Source organism: Coccinella septempunctata, chromosome 3 (genome assembly GCF_907165205.1).
Source record: "Coccinella septempunctata chromosome 3, icCocSept1.1, whole genome shotgun sequence".
Classification (NCBI taxonomy): Eukaryota; Metazoa; Arthropoda; class Insecta; order Coleoptera; family Coccinellidae; genus Coccinella; species Coccinella septempunctata.
In genome coordinates, this window is record NC_058191.1 from 37,532,778 (window position 1) to 37,559,627 (window position 26,850).

At 37.3% G+C, this 26,850-nt stretch overlaps 1 protein-coding gene across 5 annotated transcripts in view; it reads right to left on the reverse strand.

The window, feature by feature from the left end:
• LOC123309910 (neurobeachin) overlaps nt 1-26,850 on the reverse strand; it is a 452,107-nt gene that overhangs the window by 156,814 nt on the left and 268,443 nt on the right. For all 5 annotated transcript variants that reach the window (XM_044893215.1, XM_044893217.1, XM_044893216.1 and 2 more), the window contains one exon: nt 7,115-7,241. In XM_044893215.1, coding sequence (XP_044749150.1) covers nt 7,115-7,241 — 127 coding nt within the window. The remainder of the gene's footprint in view (nt 1-7,114; nt 7,242-26,850) is intronic.

Consider the following 26,850-nt stretch of genomic DNA (forward strand, 5'->3'; position numbering starts at 1 on the left):
AGCAAACTTTCAGAGTTATCAAGGAAAGTCTAGAAGTAAGGGGAAACCAATTTTTTGAGGCCGATTATACTGTGACGTCTAATAGGCCATCCAACGTGACACGCCCTGTATAGAGCGAGAACGTTGTGACTTCTACAGTTTCGAAGTCTCACTTTCAAAATACTTTCCAGTTCTCAATTTAGGCACTTTATATTGTGAAAGCTTCAGTGATAATATCGATTGTGCCCCTAAAAACCAATCTACTCCTCATAAGAATTAAATTCATGAGTTCATCCATTAAAATTAAGGAATATCAAAAAAAACTCAAGTACAAGTACAAAAAAAATTCCTTCTCCATCAAACCCTTCGTCATAAAAAACTTCTGTTCGCCGAAAAACCAAATTCATGTAGCCGAAATCATAAGCGCAACTCCCGTTTTGTACATTTAGGCACGGAACTTTTCATATTTTATTACACCCCGGAAATACCCCAAGCCAGAATTACTCATTCGGATTCCCGCCATTGGCCGGGGAATATAACATTAACGAGCACAAAAATGATAGCGGACGAGGTGAAACGTAATGGTACACCAGCTTGTACAGCTCGCGGAAGCGTTTGCGGTGGTTCAGCTGAGAAAATTCAATTTGAACTTTAAACAAGTTTGCCTGGTGAAACGGACGAATTTACTTTTCGAACAAGGTTGCACTTAGTCAACGTGGAAATTGAGCACAGTACGTTTATTTTTCATTTCGTTTTATACATTCAGCTCGCGCCATTGAAAATCTGCGGACACGGATGAGGCTCGAGCTCTCTAATCATAAAGATTCACTTATGTACATGAAAAGGGGCTCTCTCCGAGGGAAAATTTTCAGTTGGAATCTTGTTTTATCACTGTGCAAGATCAAAAGGAATGGGATTTTTTCTCCATTCGTACTATTTGAATTCGTTCATGTATGAGGAGTAATCGTGAGGATGGCATAGTGTACAATGCTTTTTATGTGTATAATAGAAAACTGGTCTTCTTTGACTGTAATACAACGAGGTATATTCTATACTTGCAATTGTACAGGGTATTTTCAAAGGTGAGTCTCTTTTTGGCAGTATCCGTCCATTAGAGAAAACCTATCTCAAATAGTCAAGTCCCTTGAAATTTCTAGTACAGGTCTGATTCATCTTGCAAAAAACGTCAGCGTGCTGGGTCAACTTTTTGGCCTCAATCTCCCTAGATATCTTCTGTGATTTCTTCGAGGTAAAACCTGATCATGTAAATACTGTAGCAGAATTGAGATATCGCAGTGAAAATACTTGTATTGTTAATAGTGGACATACTGATTATTGCTGCTGCTTGTAGTCATTCCCCACTAAGCACACACATGCATTAAAAGTTTATATGCAATTATACGTTCATATGTAATAAGGGACGTTGATGAGAAGTTAAATATTCGTTAAATTTTTTAACGGGTTATTCGGAACCCAAGCTCAACTAAACTAATTAAGGGATATGATTCATCTTGTTACTATGTGAGGTGTTCTTATAGTACTCGGTGGGCATAATTCGTTGTCTACTGAGGGGATCTTGAAAACTAAAAGGTTGTAAGAAAACGAATGACACATTCTCTAGTTCTTTTTCAGAGAAACAAAGGCTGATGAAAACTGTAGCCTCCTACGATTCTTCGTTTTTGAGTTAAACGAAAAATGAGATTTTGACGATTTCGAAAAGTTCTCATAACTATTTTGTCTTTGGAGTTAAAGATCTGAAACTAGAATCTTCTTAGGCACTTTTATACGTAGAATTTACTGACAAAAGATTTTTTTTCAATTCAAAAATAACAAATTCAATAAAAGTTTGCATTTGAAAAAACGCCTAATGATTCGAAATGAGAAAATATTTTCAGCTCGTCAGTGGATTCTTTGTTAAAAAGTGCCTGTAGAAGGTTCAAGTTTCAGATCTGTAACCTCGAAGACAAATAGTTATGAGAACTTTTCGAAATCGTCAAAATCTCACCTTTAGCTAATAACTCAAAAACGAACAATCGTAGGAGGCTACAGTTTTTTACCATTCTTTGTTTCTCTGAAAAAGAGCTCGGAAATGTGTCATCCGTTTTCTTCTAGCTCTCACAGTTCTCGACATCACCTCAGTAGAATTTTGCTCACCCTGTACTCCTTCAACTTATATTCGATGAGTAAGAAACATATGGTGTCCCAAACACCAACGTTGAATAAGAAACCACTCAAAAACCCGTGAGTGTAACCCCCTATAATAAACGTTTTCTTCTCACTCTTGCTCATGTTATGAATGAAAAATGTTACATCAGCGTTGAATACAAAATTATTCAACGATCCGTTACTCTAACCATTCCTTTGAAACGTTTCTGTAACGCATCTATTTAACTTATATACAATAAGAAGTAAGAAACTATTCAACAACCCGTTACTTCTGCAACCAACATCAAACATTTCCCCAACGTGTTTTCTCAACATGTAGGAGACGTTGTTTTCGTAATTGAGGAAAAATCAATTCCATAATTTTTTGTCACACTTCATTTGAATTTGACTGTGATAAATATTATCTTCATTAGGTAAACTAAGGTCATACGTAGATTCCCATTTATTTTTGGGAACTATACCACATCTAATAGAGCTAAAAATACCCTGCATAGAGAATTAACTTTGGGAACATTTATTTTATGTACTCTTTCAATTTGTGGTAAGTACAACATCAATGGAATATATCAGGGAAACTTGAAAGAGTTGATTTAATATAGTAAAAGTAAATGGAACATAGAATACTTGAAAAATAGTAATGGTTTCGCGTTATTGTGGGCCCGTTGGGGCTCGGTGATCTCGAGCGCAGCGAGAGACTGCCTCATTTACAGTAAAATAGAAATATTTTCTTCAGTGTTATTCTAGAAAAATTGTTGTAACGTTTAGAATTGGTGATTGTACGAATAATTATCGCAGATTCAACCGAAAATGTCACAACGTTATCTTAATTCTGAAATACAACGTATAATTCTCGTTGCATGTCATGATCAACTTCAACGTTGAAAAATGGTATTTCAGAAACGTTATATCCAAACGAAATTGCAACATAATAGGTACGTATTTCTGTAGAATTTTTGTTACAAAAATAATAGGATGAAAAGTATTCGAACTATTTTCAATTTTTCTGGCGAGGTGGTGGAACTATCACTTCCGAAAACATACATTTCAAGGAACAACGTTCTTGAATTGAGACTAATTCCTTCGAAAACTCGGGAATTGAATTGATATAACTCACGTTCAATTGTCGCCAAGAAAACTATCGATTTACCCTAAGAGGTATTATCGAGTTATAAATTACCGAGTCCCTTCTTCAAGCTTGGAAGTTTCCTAGTGTTCCATAGATTAATTCTCACGAATTTCTTAGCCGGAATTGTAGCTGTAAATATCGGGACGCTGGCAGCACCTCCACAAAGTTGAGACGGACATTCTCGCCGAGAGTTTACCACCCCGAAATCACTCGGGAATTGACCCAATTTCAGTTCCTTAGCCGGAATTAGGGTAATTTCTTGATAACGCTGCTGTGGTGTCGTAATTGTACCCGCCTCAGAAGTACAAGAGGTTGAGGGATTCTCGTTTTATTTCTTCGCGTTAACAAAAACGCTCTCTACAGCGTTTTATTCCCTCGGTTTTACTCGTAGAGCGTAAAAAAAAGAATGGTGTACAATTAGGAAGTGAGTGATTTTTTTTATTTCTATTCATCACAAACACAATCGTATATTTTTATGGAGTAATACAATTCTTGCTATGTACCTATCGATTTAACTCCAATATTGTTCGATTTACGATTTGTGTATCGTGAAAATAAAACGGGCGAAATTCAATTTATTTCGCCGTATATGTGTTTCTCCTTTTTCGGATTAAACCGAACGGGGCAATTCAATTATGGGGGCAGAACGGAGTATTACATACGAGATATTCATCAGGGGGAATTTTGAAGTTTTCATTTAACGTGTAGCTTCGGAACTAGACATCTGATTTCGGATCGGACAATGCAGAGTTCGTAGTTATAATTAATACGAAGCGCAGGATTCAGCGAGTTTCAAGCTTCATTTATGGCCAGATTGATGCTCCCAGTTGAGAGCTGCTTGAAGAGTAATACCGTATACCCACTGGAAGGAATTGACTTAGCTTGTCTAACAAGCTGTTGACCCTCTTAACTAAGGACTTCGCTACAAGTTGTAGATTTTGACATCCCAGACAAAAATGTCCATGGGAACAAAATTTCTGTGATTAGTTTTCGAAATATCGAGAACCCAGGAAATAACTCCATATTAATTTTATTCGAAAACAAAATTTGAATCTATGGAATTATTAAGTATACATATTTTTCTCTGATGAACTCTTTCTTCTTTAATATATAGGGTCCTTGACTCGTACAAATACTTCAACAGTGTATTCTTGAAGTCAAAAGAAACATTTTTTTCCTTTACCATTTTTTCCGAATCGGCTCGGTTTAATAAGAGATACAGGGTGTTGAAGAGCCATGAAAAATGTTAGTTCTATCTCGCAAACAGTTTTAACGAATGCAATAAATTTCGGAATATGGTTTTTCATTTATTCGATGAATCTTTTTCGAACACAAGATATCACCCACTTCTTTTATGTGAAAATAGATGGAGCAACCTCTCAAACCAGACAATTAGAAGCGGGAGTGCCTCAAGGATCGGTACTTGGACCTCTGATTTACGTAATATACGTCTATGATATCCCGAAGAATGCTAGAAATATGCTCACCTTGTACGCAGATGACACAGGAATAGCGTTCAGACATCGACGCCCAGAGATCATACACCGGAGACTGCAGGAAGCCATAGATGAATTACTCAAATGGTGCATCAAATGGAAAATACAAATCAATGGAAGAAAGACTCAAGCAATATTACTGCAAAAGAGAAGATTGGGGATGGAAGAAAACCTTGAAGTTGATGGAGAAGAGATTGAATGGAAAAATGAAGCAACATACCTAGGAGTGACGCTTGACAGAGGACTTACATGGAAAAACCACATCAAATGTGCAGTTGATAAAACAAAAGCCGCAATGAGTAAACTTTATCCACTCATAGGCAGAAGAAGTCATATGAATAAGAACATCAAGTTGACGATGATTAAAACAATTGCGCGACCACAACTCACATATGGTTCGGCGGCATGGGGCTTCGCAGCCAAGACCCACATCAAGAAAATACAGGCCACTGAGAATAAACTCCTTAGAATGGCGATGGACGTACCCTGGTTTGTTAGGAACAAACAAATCTACAAGGACTTGGAATGGGAACCAGTTACAGAATTTATGAAGAGAAAGGCGGAAAGGATATTCGACAAAGCCAAACAACATCCAAATGAGGCACTACGAAGATTGGTCGACTACGATCCAACGGAAGAAGCTAGAAGGTCAAGAACCTACCACCGAAGACCCAGAGATCAGTTAAGGATTTAAATGTAACCAAAGAAGAGCTTAACCTATAAAAGCTATAGGCAGCATACAAATATCAACACGACTATGATCGTGTGAGAGTCCAGAAACCATAAGAGTCAACTGGTTAATAGGCAAAATGCCCGGAACCTATGAAGAAGCAGTTAAGGGTTTTTAGTGGGTCTCGAGCTCAGAGAGTGAGAATCCCCACACTGTTCCCCCTCAGGAGAGGGTGTGTTCGTCTGTTTGCAGATTTTCCCCCTGCTACATCAAAAAAAAAAAAAAAAAACCCACTTCTTCCAGTTTTCTCATTATGACCATTACTCTTGAAACTAAGTGGGACGCTATCGGATGAATATTTGGACTATTTGTGAAATAACAGTATTATTCATATTTTCTCGTATAATGCGCCGATTTCGAGTAATTTGACGTTCAAAAATAAAAAATATCTGTGGAATTCGAAAAATTGCAACTCTTTTCGAAAGATCCACAGATGTGTAGAGTCACAGATTTAGCTAGTTATTCTGAAGGCTATTTTGTTGCATTATGAAAACTTAAAATGGCCATAACTTTTTATCAGGGACGAATGGGAAAAAATGGTCAAAATGCTTCTGACCTCAAGAATGTACTGTTGAAATATTTGAACGAGTCAAAGACTCACCCTTTAAGTACCTATATTTTGTAATGAACCCACATGAGAGTGAATATTTTCATAGAATATGTAGGACAATCTTAGTATTTATTAGTTTTCAACTTTTTTGAGTGATCAACCACACGCCATATCCAATAACGGATTATAGAGTGTGAAATTTAAGGGCTAAGTCCTTGTCGAAAACTGGTGTGATTGTTTCTAGATTAAACTTTTTTTGAGCTTTCCATGCACAGATACAGCCTACTAAAAATGGTACCTGAAGAGCAATTTGCAATTTTTTTCTTAGAAACCACAAAACTGATAAGAATGAAATTGGGCAGACTCTCTATGGCATCTAGAAGACTAAAAAAAAAATTGTTTTATCATGTCAGCAGGAAATCCGCCTACTACATAAATTTAAGTTACTTATTGATAAATTTTTGTTTTCCCCAAAAACCGTTACTTTTAGCTAGTAATTACAGGAGACCTCATTTCTTCAAAATAAATCAAGCTAGCAAAAGTTAATTTTTTAACGTTATAATATGCATAAGAAAAGGAGTTAATTACGAACAAATTTTATGATCGGCTTTTTCTATTGCTAGCTAGGGAAACATCATCAAATTCTTTTGACTGCCTTTTCTCCCCCATAGAATATCTTCTCAATTCATTTCCACCAGTTTCCTGGTTTCTATGAAAAAATCGTAGAACTGCTAAAAATATTGCTTCATGGAAGACTCACACCATTTATTGATGAGGAATAACTATTCATTTGCACCATGTAGGTATAAGTAATGTGTTAACAACTAAAGTTATTATGTTAAACTGTTGAACACGAAACCAAAAATGAGAACTAAAGATCAAGAATCCATCTATAATCTTCTCTACCAACTTCCCACACGAAGTATGCATTGCAAATTCCGCCAGTTTGCAACATGTACCCCTATCTAACAAAAACGCCTTCCAGTCAGCCCCCAAGAGATCACACAACAATGTTAAGTTCCCTTACACCAGGAATTCCGAAGCTATTAGGGCGCTAATACACTCACCGGCTACGACCACGTCCGCGTTCCTGAGTCTTTTGAGAACATGTTCTATCAGGCCGACGTCTGTGCATGCTTGCAAATTGCGGACGCTCTTCCTCAAGATGGCGATGAAGACGCTCCATATCTCGGCCTGCAAAGAGAAATTATATCATTAATACATCATTAAAGTGACACACGCTCCTGCGGTAGGAAATAAATTGGATAATTTGGCTGAATGCAACTGTGTTTGAAAGAAAAAGAGAAACATCCAGGTTTCCTGGGGTAGCATGGCTCTTTAAGAAAACTTATCTATATATTTTCATCTAGGCCTAATTAGAAAATTGGAAAAGTGTTTCTTTCGACCTCAAGAATCTACTGTTAAAATTATATTTACAAGTCAAAGACTCCAACTGTGTATGAAGGATTTCAACCCTGTTGTAGTGGCAGGATTAAACTTATCATATACCCTCAGTCCAGAGGGCAAGATACAGAACAAGATGGATGCCAACACCAATAAAATTATCACATAATAGACGCTTAAATTAGACCAATCATAGTAATGGTGGAAAACTTCCATTCGAAGACCATAAAATCAAATCTCCGCCGAGCTGGAAGGGATGCTGCTAACGATGATTGGGATGATAATTATGAAAGCAGTAAAGGCTGCGTTACTGCGTCTGAAGACTAATGACACCGCCATCGCCAACTACATAATAAAATCGTGACCAACGTAATTCCGCTTTAGGGATTTTATGCTCGGGAATCGGCAACGTTCGCTATTTGATATTTTGCCGAATTGCAAATTGGTTGCGATGAATCTGTTCATCTTCCGTCTGATAACTTTGGCAATCTCATTACCGTATGACTTATGGAGGGCGTATTTGAAGGTGAGGCTTTTCCTCAACAGAAGGTAGAACTGGTCAAAATGAAGCGTTTTACCAAAAATCACCTTTACAAAACATTCAAAATGACAAAGTAAAAAGAAAAATTGAAGATGATTGCTGAAATAGATCCTAATACGATCCTAAACCGTTTGTTAGCTGAATTATCGAAAAGCAGTGAGAAAAAACTTATATCCTTATTGGACCATGTGGTTTCGTTTAGGATATTGGCTCTTTCGATATGTACGTGGTAATGAAAATGAAAACTTAGGATTGCCGAATTTTTCTCATTATTTTTTAGTAACTTACACTATTTTATGAAATGGCTCATTTCTATACCAACTGACAGAAGAGACTTAGGACACAAGTGTAAAAAAATAGAATAATACTTCGAAATCTCACCAATAAAATTCGTCTAAATTATTCAAAATGGGCATCACAATTTTCTTGTTCGAACATTCGAACAATCGTCCTAAAAATGGGATGAAATGGGCAAACATCATAGCACTTTTTCAACAGAAGTAACATAAGCACTTTCAAGAAACTGCCTCGATTTTCTACATTTTTTTTCACCCTAAATTGCACGATACAACAAGTATGATTCTCTCAAAAGTGACCTGATGCATCTAATCCGATAAACTTGGTATTGTCCAGCCATATGCTTATGTTTTGTTTCGTTTTTGCGATGCCGGAGTCACCTTCCACAGTCCCGTACTTGAAATTCAATGAAATTTTGTCGAACTTCTAGAGTTGTATCTCAGCCATCTTGGATATTTTTAAAGACAATTTTTGGTTAAACGACTTATTTTGATGAGTCCCGCCTTCTGCCAAATAAAGCCTCACCTGTGGAAACACTCTGCGAGTTCCTGAATTGTATTTATTTTACAGTAGATATAATATATTTTTCTCATACATTCAATGCTGATTTCAAAATTCGTGTCGATTCAATCCTTCATAGAATCAAAATTTTTTGCCGAATTTTTAGGGTCAACGAAGCGTGTTTTTTCTTTGGCTCACCCTCTAGATCGCAAGAAATTCAACCCTCCGTACCTATTTAATAATTCGTCCATACTGTTTTCAATATTTCCATCGTCAGGTTGAACATTGTACGTTAACGTCGGATTAATTCAACGAGATGAAAAGCCGCGGGATGAATCTGATTGAATACGTTACCAGCGGAGGAAAACAGTGCCAGACCAACGTGTATGTTGGGCGTCGAAGGGCTGGGTGTCACGAGAAGCGACATCCAAAATCCGCCGTATTAACTCGTCGAGTTTTCCGCTTCCAACATTTTAAACATTCATGAGAGCCGTCCTCGAGGACGTGGAAATTCGGGTTCTCTCGTTGAAAATCAGCTTTACAGCAGCATTCATGTGCTCCTTAGATGCTCTTATGGCGCGGAAATCTCATAAGGGGAAAATCGATATTTTATTGCCGGTCCGAAACATCATTGCTGTTCACAGTGATTTCGGATATGGTGGACGATTTCGTGGTAGTTATATGGAAAGCCGATATGAAATGTCACATTTTGAGCACATAAAAATGAGAAAAGCACTGACGTCTGGATCATTTGAGCGCTTGTTCGAATTAATAACCAGAGTTGTCGATACTGAAGATCAGTATATGGTCCATATCAAAAACCATGAAGTATGAGGATGTACTGAAAAATTCTTAGCATACTATAGGACCAAACAAAATTTCAATGTCAAAATATTTTATTATTCAACATATTCTCCTCTTGATTACTACATTTATTACAGCTAACCTGCAACGTCTCTAGACATTTCAAGAAAATGTTCCTTCTTGCTCTACAAATCAGACCTCCACATCTTTTATTACCTCCTCGTTGGAAGAAAATATACGACCCTTTAAATTTTTTTTCAGCTGAGGAAAGAGATGATAGTCGGATGGATCCCAATCTGATGAATAAGGGGGGTGTTCTAGTGACTCAAACCCTAAATCAAGAATTTTTCCGCGTCTTTTCTCTTCAATTTTTTCTCGTAGAGTGGTCAGTAATGTCGACTAGTAATCTCCGGTTATTGTTCTACCCTTATCCAAGAAATCAATCATGTTTACTTCATGGCAATCCTAAAAAAACTGAAGCAAGAACTTTTCCAGCAGATTTTTGGACACGAAACATCTCAGGTCTTGGAGAACCAAAATGTCGCCATTCGATCGATTCTTGCTTTGTTTCTGGATCGTAGAAATGTAAGTCTCATCCATAGTAACAATTCGGTTTAGACGGGGGACTGATACAGAAACTGGCCTTCCCGATGGGTCATCATCTTCAATGGAAAATTCACCTCTTTTGAAGCTTGCAGTCCAGTTTTTCACGGTCGCATACGGAGGACATTGATTACCAAGGGTATTGAGCATATCTTCGTAAATCTGCTTACCTCTTAACCCTTATAGAGGTAGTTGATGATGGCTTTATACTCCAATTTTTCGATTTTCACAATTTCGATGGACGTCTTCTTTTTTTCAATTTATTGCGTAACTCTGGTTCACTTTTTCGTCCACAAACTTCACACTGACACTTCTAATGAGTTATTGTTCGTAGCTATGGTAACGCAAAAATTTTTTCATGCATGGAACTGGTCCAGGCTAACTAGATATCAACACATTCTCATAAATCGATGATTATGCCATTGGCCGCATTTTCCTCTATTATTTCAACGTAGAAATAACTTCTAAACCGCTTTTTTCATATATAGGGTGTATATCAAGGTGAGGCTATCTTTAACAGGAGGTTGAACGGGTCAAAAAAAAATCTTACCTATACACAACCATCAAAATAACAAAGTTGAAATAAAATTCGTCTGAATTATTCACAAATTTTTTAACAATAGTCATCGTTTTCTTGTACGAACCCTGCAACAAGCGTCGTAAAAATGAGATGAAATAGGGTGACAATAATAGCACTTATACTGAAGGAAATTTTGTTTTCCCAGGGGTGGCACAGCTCATTGTGAAAATTTAAAATGGCTACATAACGGAACAAATGGTAAGGAAAAAGGTGTTTCTTTTGACCTCAAGACTCACCCTGTACATCTTCAAAAGAGGCTAAACATCATTGAGCTGAACTTACAGAAAAAAAAATACGAAAAACGATTGACAACTCCGTTCATAAACTGGTGAAAAGATTGAATTTCGACTGGCTGGCTGGATGAGACAATAATTCGTCGAATGTTTCGCCTTCAGTGATTCAACCTCCAGGTAGGAGGAAAGGAGGAAACAGCCTTACACGAAGGGCGTAAGAGCCTGAAAAACTTCCAGACACGCATTTTTCATCAATCGCGAACATCTGGTCTCTTTCACGACCCCCCTCCCCCCGCGCAACCGTTAAAATTCTTCGGGAAAACTTCGAAACAAAGCGATTACAGACTGAATCCAGACCGGGGATCTGAATTATGCGAAAATCAGCGACCTGAGAAGTTATTCCATTGTCGGATCATCGATCTGCTCAGTCAGGGAGAACCGGTCTGCGGGTTAAATCGAATCAGATTAGAGGAACGCTTTGTGGAGGAGATGAACAGGGGAAGTTTCGTGCGAGGCCGCCCGAATGTACAGCAGAATTGAGAGGCTAACTAGATATTCCGAAGACCTCGCAGCACCGTATGGCACATGACGCACGTGTTATTGGATCGTTAAAGAACAAAGCGCAATCATGATGCCGGAGGGATGGTACGTGAGTTCGAGGTGAAAAATCAGTGGAAATTCAATTATAACTTCTCGATTCAACCTTGGGGATACGTACTGAAGAGGTCGTGGGCACGAACCGTTGATGAGCCTTTTTTTGGCTACCTTGTATCTTTACCAGCGCCGAAGTCAATTTTCTAGTCCAAAGGAAAATAAAAGTACCTACTGAATGTAGCCTCGCTATCTAGTGTAGTGAACGTCACGTCAACAGACAGTTCGAAATAACCCTTCACGACAGAGAATAGTGTGGGGCGTGGATAAGGAGTGAAGGAACAGAATGTTTCATCGTGCAGGTTGCATCAGAGCCAATTTACGACTTTCAAAGGGGAATGCTCGGGGCGGGGGTGATTTTAGTGGCCTTTTCTGGTAAACAGTGTTAGTATCCGAAAGTTTGGTGAGCAGATTTAGGTTTTTGAACACGCTAAATCTATTGCAGCCATTCGCGGGAGCCTATCTCCCTTCGTTTAGATTTTCATCTTCAAAATGGCATTTTTTCAAAACTTGCGAATTTCAATCTGCGATATCTCCTGTTATATTCGTCTGATCCTATTGGGATTTCGGGTTATATAATCAGCGTTGCCTAGACTTCCACCCTAGCTTGAAAACTCGATTTCGAAAATCTCGATTTTTTGGGTCAAAAATGAGCAAGTGGTTAGACCCCCCTAAAATGACCTATTTGCTACTCTGTCTAAAAGTCAGGATGTTCTATGACTGTCCTCGGATATGGAGTGCATAGAATATGTTTTGAAGATTCTAGAAAACTAAACAGTTGATGATTCAATAGAGAATTGCACTCCAGAGAGCGCTTCGAAGTCATCTCGAAAATGAAAAGTGGAAAAACAAAAAAAATTATTTTCTCTTGAACTGTGTCAGATATTGGGAAGTTTGGTATGAAAATAAAGGTTTTCGAATACGCTGAATCTATTGCAGCCATTTGCGGAAGCCTATCTCCCTTCGTTGAGATTTTCATCCTCAAAATGGCATTTTTTAAAAAATTGCAAATTTCAATCTGCGATATCTCCTGTTATATTCGTCTGATCCTATTGGGATTTCCGGTTATATAATCAGCGTTGCCTAGACTTCCACCCTAGCACAAAAACTCGATTTCGAAAATCCCGATTTTTTGGGTCAAAAATGAGCAAGGGGTTTGACCCCCCTAAAATGACCTATTTGCTACTCTGTCTAAAAATCAGGATGTTCTATGACTGTCCTCGGATATGGAGTGCATAGAATATGTTTTGAAGATTCTAGAAAAACAAACAGTTGATGATTCAATAGAGAATTGCACTCCAGAGAGCGCTTCGAAGTCAACTCGAAAATGAAAAGTGGAAAAACAAAAAAACTTATTTTCTCTTAAACAGTGTCAGATATTGGGGAGTTTGGTATGAAAATATAGGTTTTCGAATACGCTGAATCTATTGCAGCCATTTTCGGAAGCCTATCTCTCTTCGTTCAGATTTTCATCTTCAAAATGGCATTTTTTCAAAAATTGCAAATTTCAACCTGCGATATCTCCTGTTATATTCGTCTGATCCTATTGGGATTTCCGGTTATATAATCAGCGTTGCCTAGACTTCCACCCTAGCACAAAAACTCGATTTCGAAAATCTCGATTTTCTGGGTCAAAAATGAGCAAGGGGTTAGACCCCCCTAAAATGACCTATTTGCTACTCTGTCTAAAAATCAGGATGTTCTATGACTGTCCTCGGATATGGAGTGCATAGAATTTGTTTTTAAGATTCTAGAAAACCAAACAGTTGATGATTCAAAAGAGAATTGCACTCCAGAGAGCTCTTCGAAGTCAACTCGAAAATGAAAAGTGGAAAAACAAAAAAAAATATTTTCTCTCAAACGGTGTCAGATATTGGAAATTTTGGTATGAAAATATAGGTTTTCGAATACGCTGAATCTATTGCAGTCATTTGCAGGAGCCTATCTTCCTTCGTTTAGATTTTCATCTTCAAAATGGCATTTTTTCAAAAATTGCAAATTTCAATCTGCGATATCTCCTGTTATATTCGTCTGATCCTATTGGGATTTCCGGTTATATAATCAGCGTTGCCTAGACTTCCACCCTAGCACAAAAACTCGATTTCGAAAATCTCGATTTTTTGGGTCAAAAATGAGCAAGGGGTTAGACCCCCCTAAAATGACCTATTTGCTACTCTGTCTAAAAATCAGGATGTTCTATGACTGTCCTCGGATATGGAGTGCATAGAATATGTTTTGAAGATTCTAGAAAACCAAACAGTAGATGATTCAATAGAGAATTGCACTCCAGAGAGCGCTTCGAAGTCATCTCGAAAATGAAAAGTGGAAAAACAAAAAAAATTATTTTCTCTTGAACTGTGTCAGATATTGGGAAGTTTGGTATGAAAATATAGGTTTTCGAATACGCTGAATCTATTGCAGCCATTTGCGGAAGCCTATCTCCCTTCGTTGAGATTTTCATCTTCAAAATGGCATTTTTTAAAAAATTGCAAATTTCAATCTGCGATATCTCCTGTTATATTCGTCTGATCCTATTGGGATTTCCGGTTATATAATCAGCGTTGCCTAGACTTCCACCCTAGCACAAAAACTCGATTTCGAAAATCTCGATTTTTTGGGTCAAAAATGAGCAAGGGGTTAGACCCCCCTAAAATGACCTATTTGCTACTCTGTCTAAAAATCAGGATGTTCTATGACTGTCCTCGGATATGGAGTGCATAGAATATGTTTTGAAGATTCTAGAAAACCAAACAGTTGATGATTCAATAGAGAATTGCACTCCAGAGAGCGCTTCGAAGTCAACTCGAAAATGAAAAGTGGAAAAACAAAAAAACTTATTTTCTCTTAAACAGTGTCAGATATTGGGGAGTTTGGTATGAAAATATAGGTTTTCGAATACGCTGAATCTATTGCAGCCATTTTCGGAAGCCTATCTCTCTTCGTTCAGATTTTCATCTTCAAAATGGCATTTTTTCAAAAATTGCAAATTTCAACCTGCGATATCTCCTGTTATATTCGTCTGATCCTATTGGGATTTCCGGTTATATAATCAGCGTTGCCTAGACTTCCACCCTAGCACAAAAACTCGATTTCGAAAATCTCGATTTTCTGGGTCAAAAATGAGCAAGGGGTTAGACCCCCCTAAAATGACCTATTTGCTACTCTGTCTAAAAATCAGGATGTTCTATGACTGTCCTCGGATATGGAGTGCATAGAATATGTTTTGAAGATTCTAGAAAACCAAACAGTAGATGATTCAATAGAGAATTGCACTCCAGAGAGCGCTTCGAAGTCATCTCGAAAATGAAAAGTGGAAAAACAAAAAAAATTATTTTCTCTTGAACTGTGTCAGATATTGGGAAGTTTGGTATGAAAATATAGGTTTTCGAATACGCTGAATCTATTGCAGCCATTTGCGGAAGCCTATCTCCCTTCGTTGAGATTTTCATCTTCAAAATGGCATTTTTTAAAAAATTGCAAATTTCAATCTGCGATATCTCCTGTTATATTCGTCTGATCCTATTGGGATTTCCGGTTATATAATCAGCGTTGCCTAGACTTCCACCCTAGCACAAAAACTCGATTTCGAAAATCTCGATTTTTTGGGTCAAAAATGAGCAAGGGGTTAGACCCCCCTAAAATGACCTATTTGCTACTCTGTCTAAAAATCAGGATGTTCTATGACTGTCCTCGGATATGGAGTGCATAGAATATGTTTTGAAGATTCTAGAAATCCAAACAGTTGATGATTCAATAGAGAATTGCACTCCAGAGAGCTCTTCGAAGTCAACTCGAAAATGAAAAGTGGAAAAACAAAAAACCTTATTTTCTCTTAAACTGTGTCAGATATTGGGGAGTTTGGTATGAAAATATAGGTTTTCGAATACGCTGAATCTATTGCAGCCATTTTCGGAAGCCTATCTCTCTTCGTTCAGATTTTCATCCTCAAAATGGCATTTTTTCAAAAATTGCAAATTTCAATCTGCGATATCTCCTGTTATATTCGTCTGATCCTATTGGGATTTCCGGTTATATAATCAGCGTTGCCTAGACTTCCACCCTAGCACAAAAACTCGATTTCGAAAATCCCGATTTTTTGGGTCAAAAATGAGCAAGGGGTTTGACCCCACTAAAATGACCTATTTGCTACTCTGTCTAAAAATCAGGATGTTCTATGACTGTCCTCGGATATGGAGTGCATAGAATATGTTTTGAAGATTCTAGAAAACCAAACAGTTGATGATTCAATAGAGAATTGCACTCCAGAGAGCGCTTCGAAGTCAACTCGAAAATGAAAAGTGGAAAAACAAAAAAACTTATTTTCTCTTAAACAGTGTCAGATATTGGGGAGTTTGGTATGAAAATATAGGTTTTCGAATACGCTGAATCTATTGCAGCCATTTTCGGAAGCCTATCTCTCTTCGTTCAGATTTTCATCTTCAAAATGGCATTTTTTAAAAAATTGCAAATTTCAATCTGCGATATCTCCTGTTATATTCGTCTGATCCTATTGGGATTTCCGGTTATATAATCAGCGTTGCCTAGACTTCCACCCTAGCACAAAAACTCGATTTCGAAAATCTCGATTTTTTGGGTCAAAAATGAGCAAGGGGTTAGACCCCCCTAAAATGACCTATTTGCTACTCTGTCTAAAAATCAGGATGTTCTATGACTGTCCTCGGATATGGAGTGCATAGAATATGTTTTGAAGATTCTAGAAATCCAAACAGTTGATGATTCAATAGAGAATTGCACTCCAGAGAGCTCTTCGAAGTCAACTCGAAAATGAAAAGTGGAAAAACAAAAAACCTTATTTTCTCTTAAACTGTGTCAGATATTGGGGAGTTTGGTATGAAAATATAGGTTTTCGAATACGCTGAATCTATTGCAGCCATTTTCGGAAGCCTATCTCTCTTCGTTCAGATTTTCATCTTCAAAATGGCATTTTTTCAAAAATTGCAAATTTCAATCTGCGATATCTCCTGTTATATTCGTCTGATCCTATTGGGATTTCCGGTTATATAATCAGCGTTGCCTAGACTTCCACCCTAGCACAAAAACTCGATTTCGAAAATCCCGATTTTTTGGGTCAAAAATGAGCAAGGGGTTTGACCCCCCTAAAATGACCTATTTGCTACTCTGTCTAAAAATCAGGATGTTCTATGACTGTCCTCGGATATGGAGTGCATAGAATATGTTTTGAAGATTCTAGAAAACCAAACAGTTGATGATTCAATAGAGAATTGCACTCCAGAGAGCGCTTCGAAGTCAACTCGAAAATGAAAAGTGGAAAAACAAAAAAACTTATTTTCTCTTAAACAGTGTCAGATATTGGGGAGTTTGGTATGAAAATATAGGTTTTCGAATACGCTGAATCTATTGCAGCCATTTTCGGAAGCCTATCTCTCTTCGTTCAGATTTTCATCTTCAAAATGGCATTTTTTAAAAAATTGCAAATTTCAATCTGCGATATCTCCTGTTATATTCGTCTGATCCTATTGGGATTTCCGGTTATATAATCAGCGTTGCCTAGACTTCCACCCTAGCACAAAAACTCGATTTCGAAAATCTCGATTTTTTGGGTCAAAAATGAGCAAGGGGTTAGACCCCCCTAAAATGACCTATTTGCTACTCTGTCTAAAAATCAGGATGTTCTATGACTGTCCTCGGATATGGAGTGCATAGAATATGTTTTGAAGATTCTAGAAATCCAAACAGTTGATGATTCAATAGAGAATTGCACTCCAGAGAGCTCTTCGAAGTCAACTCGAAAATGAAAAGTGGAAAAACAAAAAACCTTATTTTCTCTTAAACTGTGTCAGATATTGGGGAGTTTGGTATGAAAATATAGGTTTTCGAATACGCTGAATCTATTGCAGCCATTTTCGGAAGCCTATCTCTCTTCGTTCAGATTTTCATCTTCAAAATGGCATTTTTTCAAAAATTGCAAATTTCAATCTGCGATATCTCCTGTTATATTCGTCTGATCCTATTGGGATTTCCGGTTATATAATCAGCGTTGCCTAGACTTCCACCCTAGCACAAAAACTCGATTTCGAAAATCCCGATTTTTTGGGTCAAAAATGAGCAAGGGGTTTGACCCCCCTAAAATGACCTATTTGCTACTCTGTCTAAAAATCAGGATGTTCTATGACTGTCCTCGGATATGGAGTGCATAGAATATGTTTTGAAGATTCTAGAAAACCAAACAGTTGATGATTCAATAGAGAATTGCACTCCAGAGAGCGCTTCGAAGTCAACTCGAAAATGAAAAGTGGAAAAACAAAAAAACTTATTTTCTCTTAAACAGTGTCAGATATTGGGGAGTTTGGTATGAAAATATAGGTTTTCGAATACGCTGAATCTATTGCAGCCATTTTCGGAAGCCTATCTCTCTTCGTTCAGATTTTCATCTTCAAAATGGCATTTTTTCAAAAATTGCAAATTTCAACCTGCGATATCTCCTGTTATATTCGTCTGATCCTATTGGGATTTCCGGTTATATAATCAGCGTTGCCTAGACTTCCACCCTAGCACAAAAACTCGATTTCGAAAATCTCGATTTTTTGGGTCAAAAATGAGCAAGGGGTTAGACCCCCCTAAAATGACCTATTTGCTACTCTGTCTAAAAATCAGGATGTTCTATGACTGTCCTCGGATATGGAGTGCATAGAATATGTTTTGAAGATTCTAGAAAACCAAACAGTTGATGATTCAATAGAGAATTGCACTCCAGAGAGCGCTTCGAAGTCATCTCGAAAATGAAAAGTGGAAAAACAAAAAAAATTATTTTCTCTTGAACTGTGTCAGATATTGGGAAGTTTGGTATGAAAATATAGGTTTTCGAATACGCTGAATCTATTGCAGCCATTTGCGGAAGCCTATCTCCCTTCGTTGAGATTTTCATTCTCAAAATGGCATTTTTTAAAAAATTGCAAATTTCAATCTGCGATATCTCCTGTTATATTCGTCTGATCCTATTGGGATTTCCGGTTATATAATCAGCGTTGCCTAGACTTCCACCCTTACACAAAAACTCGATTTCGAAAATCTCGATTTTTTGGGACAAAAATGAGCAAGGGGTTAGACCCCCCTAAAATGACCTATTTGCTACTCTGTCTAAAAATCAGGATGTTCTATGACTGTCCTCGGATATGGAGTGCATAGAATATGTTTTGAAGATTCTAGAAAACCAAACAGTAGATGATTCAATAGAGAATTGCACTCCAGAGAGCGCTTCGAAGTCATCTCGAAAATGAAAAGTGGAAACACAAAAAAAATTATTTTCTCTTGAACTGTGTCAGATATTGGGGAGTTTGGTATGAAAATATAGGTTTTCGAATATGCTGAATCTATTGCAGCCATTCGCGGAAGCCTATCTCCCTTCGTTTAGATTTTCATCTTCAAAATGGCATTTTTTCAAAAATTGCAAATTTCAATCTGCGATATCTCCTGTTATATTCGTCTGATCCAATTGGGATTTCCGGTTTTATAATCAGCATTGCCTAGACTTCCACCTTAGCATAAAAACTCGATTTCGAAAATCTCAATTTTTTGGGTCAAAAGTGAGCAAGGGGTTAGACCCCCCTAAAATGACCTATTTGCTACTCTGTCTAAAAATCAGGATGTTCTATGACTGTCCTCGGATATGGAGTGCATAGAATATGTTTTGAAGATTCTAGAAATCCAAACAGTTGATGATTCAATAGAGAATTGCACTCCAGAGAGCTCTTCGAAGTCAACTCGAAAATGAAAAGTGGAAAAACAAAAAACCTTATTTTCTCTTAAACTGTGTCAGATATTGGGGAGTTTGGTATGAAAATATAGGTTTTCGAATACGCTGAATCTATTGCAGCCATTTTCGGAAGCCTATCTCTCTTCGTTCAGATTTTCATCTTCAAAATGGCATTTTTTCAAAAATTGCAAATTTCAATCTGCGATATCTCCTGTTATATTCGTCTGATCCTATTGGGATTTCCGGTTATATAATCAGCGTTGTCTAGACTTCCACCCTAGCACAAAAACTCGATTTCGAAAATCCCGATTTTTTGGGTCAAAAATGAGCAAGGGGTTTGACCCCCCTAAAATGACCTATTTGCTACTCTGTCTAAAAATCAGGATGTTCTATGACTGTCCTCGGATATGGAGTGCATAGAATATGTTTTGAAGATTCTAGAAAACCAAACAGTTGATGATTCAATAGAGAATTGCACTCCAGAGAGCGCTTCGAAGTCAACTCGAAAATGAAAAGTGGAAAAACAAAAAAACTTATTTTCTCTTAAACAGTGTCAGATATTGGGGAGTTTGGTATGAAAATATAGGTTTTCGAATACGCTGAATCTATTGCAGCCATTTTCGGAAGCCTATCTCTCTTCGTTCAGATTTTCATCTTCAAAATGGCATTTTTTCAAAAATTGCAAATTTCAACCTGCGATATCTCCTGTTATATTCGTCTGATCCTATTGGGATTTCCGGTTATATAATCAGCGTTGCCTAGACTTCCACCCTAGCACAAAAACTCGATTTCGAAAATCTCGATTTTTTGGGTCAAAAATGAGCAAGGGGTTAGACCCCCCTAAAATGACCTATTTGCTACTCTGTCTAAAAATCAGGATGTTCTATGACTGTCCTCGGATATGGAGTGCATAGAATATGTTTTGAAGATTCTAGAAAACCAAACAGTTGATGATTCAATAGAGAATTGCACTCCAGAGAGCGCTTCGAAGTCATCTCGAAAATGAAAAGTGGAAAAACAAAAAAAAATATTTTCTCTTGAACTGTGTCAGATATTGGGAAGTTTGGTATGAAAATATAGGTTTTCGAATACGCTGAATCTATTGCAGCCATTTGCGGAAGCCTATCTCCCTTCGTTGAGATTTTCATTCTCAAAATGGCATTTTTTAAAAAATTGCAAATTTCAATCTGCGATATCTCCTGTTATATTCGTCTGATCCTATTGGGATTTCCGGTTATATAATCAGCGTTGCCTAGACTTCCACCCTTACACAAAAACTCGATTTCGAAAATCTCGATTTTTTGGGACAAAAATGAGCAAGGGGTTAGACCCCCCTAAAATGACCTATTTGCTACTCTGTCTAAAAATCAGGATGTTCTATGACTGCCTTTGGATATGGAGTGCATAGAATATGTTTTGAAGATTCTAGAAAACCAAACAGTTGATGATTCAATAGAGAATTGCACTCCAGAGGGCTCTTCGAAGTCAACTCGAAAATGAAAAGTGGAAAAACAAAAAAAATTATTTTCTCTTAAACAGTGTCAGATATTGGGGAGGTTGGTATGAAAATATAGGTTTTCGAATACGCTGAATCTATTAGAGCCATTTGCGGAAGCCTATCTCTCTTCGTTCAGATTTTCATCTTCAAAATGGCATTTTTTCAAAAATTGCAAATTTCAACCTGCGATATCTCCTGTTATATTCGTCTGATCCTATTGGGATTTCCGGTTATATAATCAGCGTTGCCTAGACTTCCACCCTAGCACAAAAACTCGATTTCGAAAATCTCGATTTTTTGGGTCAAAAATGAGCAAGGGGTTAGACCCCCCTAAAATGACCTATTTGCTACTCTGTCTAAAAATCAGGATGTTCTATGACCGTCCTCGGATATGGAGTGCATAGAATATGTTTTGAAGATTCTAGAAAACCAAACAGTAGATGATTCAATAGAGAATTGCACTCCAGAGAGCGCTTCGAAGTCATCTCGAAAATGAAAAGTGGAAAAACAAAAAAAATTATTTTCTCTTGAACTGTGTCAGATATTGGGAAGTTTGGTATGAAAATATAGGTTTTCGAATACGCTGAATCTATTGCAGCCATTTGCGAAAGCCTATCTCCCTTCGTTGAGATTTTCATCTTCAAAATGGCATTTTTTAAAAAATTGCAAATTTCAATCTGCGATATCTCCTGTTATATTCGTCTGATCCTATTGGGATTTCCGGTTATATAATCAGCGTTGCCTAGACTTCCACCCTAGCACAAAAACTCGATTTCGAAAATCTCGATTTTTTGGGTCAAAAATGAGCAAGGGGTTAGACCCCCCTAAAATGACCTATTTGCTACTCTGTCTAAAAATCAGGATGTTCTATGACTGTCCTCGGATATGGAGTGCATAGAATATGTTTTGAAGATTCTAGAAATCCAAACAGTTGATGATTCAATAGAGAATTGCACTCCAGAGAGCTCTTCGAAGTCAACTCGAAAATGAAAAGTGGAAAAACAAAAAACCTTATTTTCTCTTAAACTGTGTCAGATATTGGGGAGTTTGGTATGAAAATATAGGTTTTCGAATACGCTGAATCTATTGCAGCCATTTTCGGAAGCCTATCTCTCTTCGTTCAGATTTTCATCTTCAAAATGGCATTTTTTCAAAAATTGCAAATTTCAATCTGCGATATCTCCTGTTATATTCGTCTGATCCTATTGGGATTTCCGGTTATATAATCAGCGTTGCCTAGACTTCCACCCTAGCACAAAAATTCGATTTCGAAAATCTCGATTTTTTGGGTCAAAAATGAGCAAGGGGTTTGACCCCCCTAAAATGACCTATTTGCTACTCTGTCTAAAAATCAGGATGTTCTATGACTGTCCTCGGATATGGAGTGCATAGAATATGTTTTGAAGATTCTAGAAAACCAAACAGTTGATGATTCAATAGAGAATTGCACTCCAGAGAGCGCTTCGAAGTCAACTCGAAAATGAAAAGTGGAAAAACAAAAAAACTTATTTTCTCTTAAACAGTGTCAGATATTGGGGAGTTTGGTATGAAAATATAGGTTTTCGAATACGCTGAATCTATTGCAGCCATTTTCGGAAGCCTATCTCTCTTCGTTCAGATTTTCATCTTCAAAATGGCATTTTTTCAAAAATTGCAAATTTCAACCTGCGATATCTCCTGTTATATTCGTCTGATCATATTGGGATTTCCGGTTATATAATCAGCGTTGCCTAGACTTCCACCCTAGCACAAAAACTCGATTTCGAAAATCTCGATTTTTTGGGTCAAAAATGAGCAAGGGGTTAGACCCCCCTAAAATGACCTATTTGCTACTCTGTCTAAAAATCAGGATGTTCTATGACTGCCTTTGGATATGGAGTGCATAGAATATGTTTTGAAGATTCTAGAAAACCAAACAGTTGATGATTCAATAGAGAATTGCACTCCAGAGAGCTCTTCGAAGTCAACTCGAAAATGAAAAGTGGAAAAACAAAAAAAATTATTTTCTCTTTAACAGTGTCAGATATTGGGGGGTCTGGTATGAAAATATAGGTCTTCGAATACGCTGAATCTATTGCAGCCATTTTCGGAAGCCTACCTCTCTTCGTTCAGATTTTCATCTTCAAAATGGCATTTTTTCAAAAATTGCAAATTTCAATCTGCGATATCTCCTGTTATATTCGTCTGATCCTATTGGGATTTCCGGTTATATAATCAGCGTTGCCTAGACTTCCACCCTAGCACAAAAACTCGATTTCGAAAATCCCGATTTTTTGGGTCAAAAATGAGCAAGGGGTTTGACCCCCCTAAAATGACCTATTTGCTACTCTGTCTAAAAATCAGGATGTTCTATGACTGTCCTCGGATATGGAGTGCATAGAATATGTTTTGAAGATTCTAGAAAACCAAACAGTTGATGATTCAATAGAGAATTGCACTCCAGAGAGCGCTTCGAAGTCAACTCGAAAATGAAAAGTGGAAAAACAAAAAAAATTATTTTCTCTTAAACAGTGTCAGATATTGGGGGGTCTGGTATGAAAATATAGGTTTTCGAATACGCTGAATCTATTGCAGCCATTTTCGGAAGCCTATCTCTCTTCGTTCAGATTTTCATCCTCAAAATGGCATTTTTTAAAAAATTGCAAATTTCAATCTGCGATATCTCCTGTTATATTCGTCTGATCCTATTGGGATTTCCGGTTATATAATCAGCGTTGCCTAGACTTCCACCCTAGCACAAAAACTCGATTTCGAAAATCTCGATTTTTTGGGTCAAAAATGAGCAAGGGGTTTGACCCCCCTAAAATGACCTATTTGCTACTCTGTCTAAAAATCAGGATGTTCTATGACTGTCCTCGGATATGGAGTGCATAGAATATGTTTTGAAGATTCTAGAAAACCAAACAGTTGATGATTCAATAGAGAATTGCACTCCAGAGAGCGCTTCGAAGTCAACTCGAAAATGAAAAGTGGAAAAACAAAAAAACTTATTTTCTCTTAAACAGTGTCAGATATTGGGGAGTTTGGTATGAAAATATAGGTTTTCGAATACGCTGAATCTATTGCAGCCATTTTCGGAAGCCTATCTCTCTTCGTTCAGATTTTCATCTTCAAAATGGCATTTTTTCAAAAATTGCAAATTTCAACCTGCGATATCTCCTGTTATATTCGTCTGATCCTATTGGGATTTCCGGTTATATAATCAGCGTTGCCTAGACTTCCACCCTAGCACAAAAACTCGATTTCGAAAATCTCGATTTTTTGGGTCAAAAATGAGCAAGGGGTTTGACCCCCCTAAAATGACCTATTTGCTACTCTGTCTAAAAATCAGGAAGTTCTATGACTGTCCTCGGATATGGAGTGCATAGAATATGTTTTGAAGATTCTAGAAAACCAAACAGTTGATGATTCAATAGAGAATTGCACTCCAGAGAGCGCTTCGAAGTCAACTCGAAAATGAAAAGTGGAAAAACAAAAAAAATTATTTTCTCTTAAACAGTGTCAGATATTGGGGGGTCTGGTATGAAAATATAGGTTTTCGAATACGCTGAATCTATTGCAGCCATTTTCGGAAGCCTATCTCTCTTCGTTCAGATTTTCATCCTCAAAATGGCATTTTTTAAAAAATTGCAAATTTCAATCTGCGATATCTCCTGTTATATTCGTCTGATCCTATTGGGATTTCCGGTTATATAATCAGCGTTGCCTAGACTTCCACCCTAGCACAAAAACTCGATTTCGAAAATCCCGATTTTTTGGGTCAAAAATGAGCAAGGGGTTTGACCCCCCTAAAATGACCTATTTGCTACTCTGTCTAAAAATCAGGATGTTCTATGACTGTCCTCGGATATGGAGTGCATAGAATATGTTTTGAAGATTCTAGAAAACCAAACAGTTGATGATTCAATAGAGAATTGCACTCCAGAGAGCGCTTCGAAGTCAACTCGAAAATGAAAAGTGGAAAAACAAAAAAAATTATTTTCTCTTAAACAGTGTCAGATATTGGGGGGTCTGGTATGAAAATATAGGTTTTCGAATACGCTGAATCTATTGCAGCCATTTTCGGAAGCCTATCTCTCTTCGTTCAGATTTTCATCCTCAAAATGGCATTTTTTAAAAAATTGCAAATTTCAATCTGCGATATCTCCTGTTATATTCGTCTGATCCTATTGGGATTTCCGGTTATATAATCAGCGTTGCCTAGACTTCCACCCTAGCACAAAAACTCGATTTCGAAAATCCCGATTTTTTGGGTCAAAAATGAGCAAGGGGTTTGACCCCCCTAAAATGACTTATTTGCTACTCTGTCTAAAAATCAGGATGTTCTATGACTGTCCTCGGATATGGAGTGCATAGAATATGTTTTGAAGATTCTAGAAAACCAAACAGTTGATGATTCAATAGAGAATTGCACTCCAGAGAGCGCTTCGAAGTCAACTCGAAAATGAAAAGTGGAAAAACAAAAAAACTTATTTTCTCTTAAACAGTGTCAGATATTGGGGAGTTTGGTATGAAAATATAGGTTTTCAAATACGCTGAATCTATTGCAGCCATTTGCGGAAGCCTATCTCCCTTCGTTGAGATTTTCATCTTCAAAATGGCATTTTTTAAAAAATTGCAAATTTCAATCTGCGATATCTCCTGTTATATTCGTCTGATCCTATTGGGATTTCCGGTTATATAATCAGCGTTGCCTAGACTTCCACCCTAGCACAAAAACTCGATTTCGAAAATCCCGATTTTTTGGGTCAAAAATGAGCAAGGGGTTTGACCCCCCTAAAATGACCTATTTGCTACTCTGTCTAAAAATCAGGATGTTCTATGACTGTCCTCGGATATGGAGTGCATAGAATATGTTTTGAAGATTCTAGAAAACCAAACAGTTGATGATTCAATAGAGAATTGCACTCCAGAGAGCGCTTCGAAGTCAACTCGAAAATGAAAAGTGGAAAAACAAAAAAACTTATTTTCTCTTAAACAGTGTCAGATATTGGGGAGTTTGGTATGAAAATATAGGTTTTCGAATACGCTGAATCTATTGCAGCCATTTTCGGAAGCCTATCTCTCTTCGTTCAGATTTTCATCTTCAAAATGGCATTTTTTCAAAAATTGCAAATTTCAACCTGCGATATCTCCTGTTATATTCGTCTGATCCTATTGGGATTTCCGGTTATATAATCAGCGTTGCCTAGACTTCCACCCTAGCACAAAAACTCGATTTCGAAAATCTCGATTTTTTGGGTCAAAAATGAGCAAGGGGTTAGACCCCCCTAAAATGACCTATTTGCTACTCTGTCTAAAAATCAGGATGTTCTATGACTGTCCTCGGATATGGAGTGCATAGAATATGTTTTGAAGATTCTAGAAAACCAAACAGTTGATGATTCAATAGAGAATTGCACTCCAGAGAGCGCTTCGAAGTCATCTCGAAAATGAAAAGTGGAAAAACAAAAAAAATTATTTTCTCTTGAACTGTGTCAGATATTGGGAAGTTTGGTATGAAAATATAGGTTTTCGAATACGCTGAATCTATTGCAGCCATTTGCGGAAGCCTATCTCCCTTCGTTGAGATTTTCATTCTCAAAATGGCATTTTTTAAAAAATTGCAAATTTCAATCTGCGATATCTCCTGTTATATTCGTCTGATCCTATTGGGATTTCCGGTTATATAATCAGCGTTGCCTAGACTTCCACCCTTACACAAAAACTCGATTTCGAAAATCTCGATTTTTTGGGACAAAAATGAGCAAGGGGTTAGACCCCCCTAAAATGACCTATTTGCTACTCTGTCTAAAAATCAGGATGTTCTATGACTGCCTTTGGATATGGAGTGCATAGAATATGTTTTGAAGATTCTAGAAAACCAAACAGTTGATGATTCAATAGAGAATTGCACTCCAGAGGGCTCTTCGAAGTCAACTCGAAAATGAAAAGTGGAAAAACAAAAAAAATTATT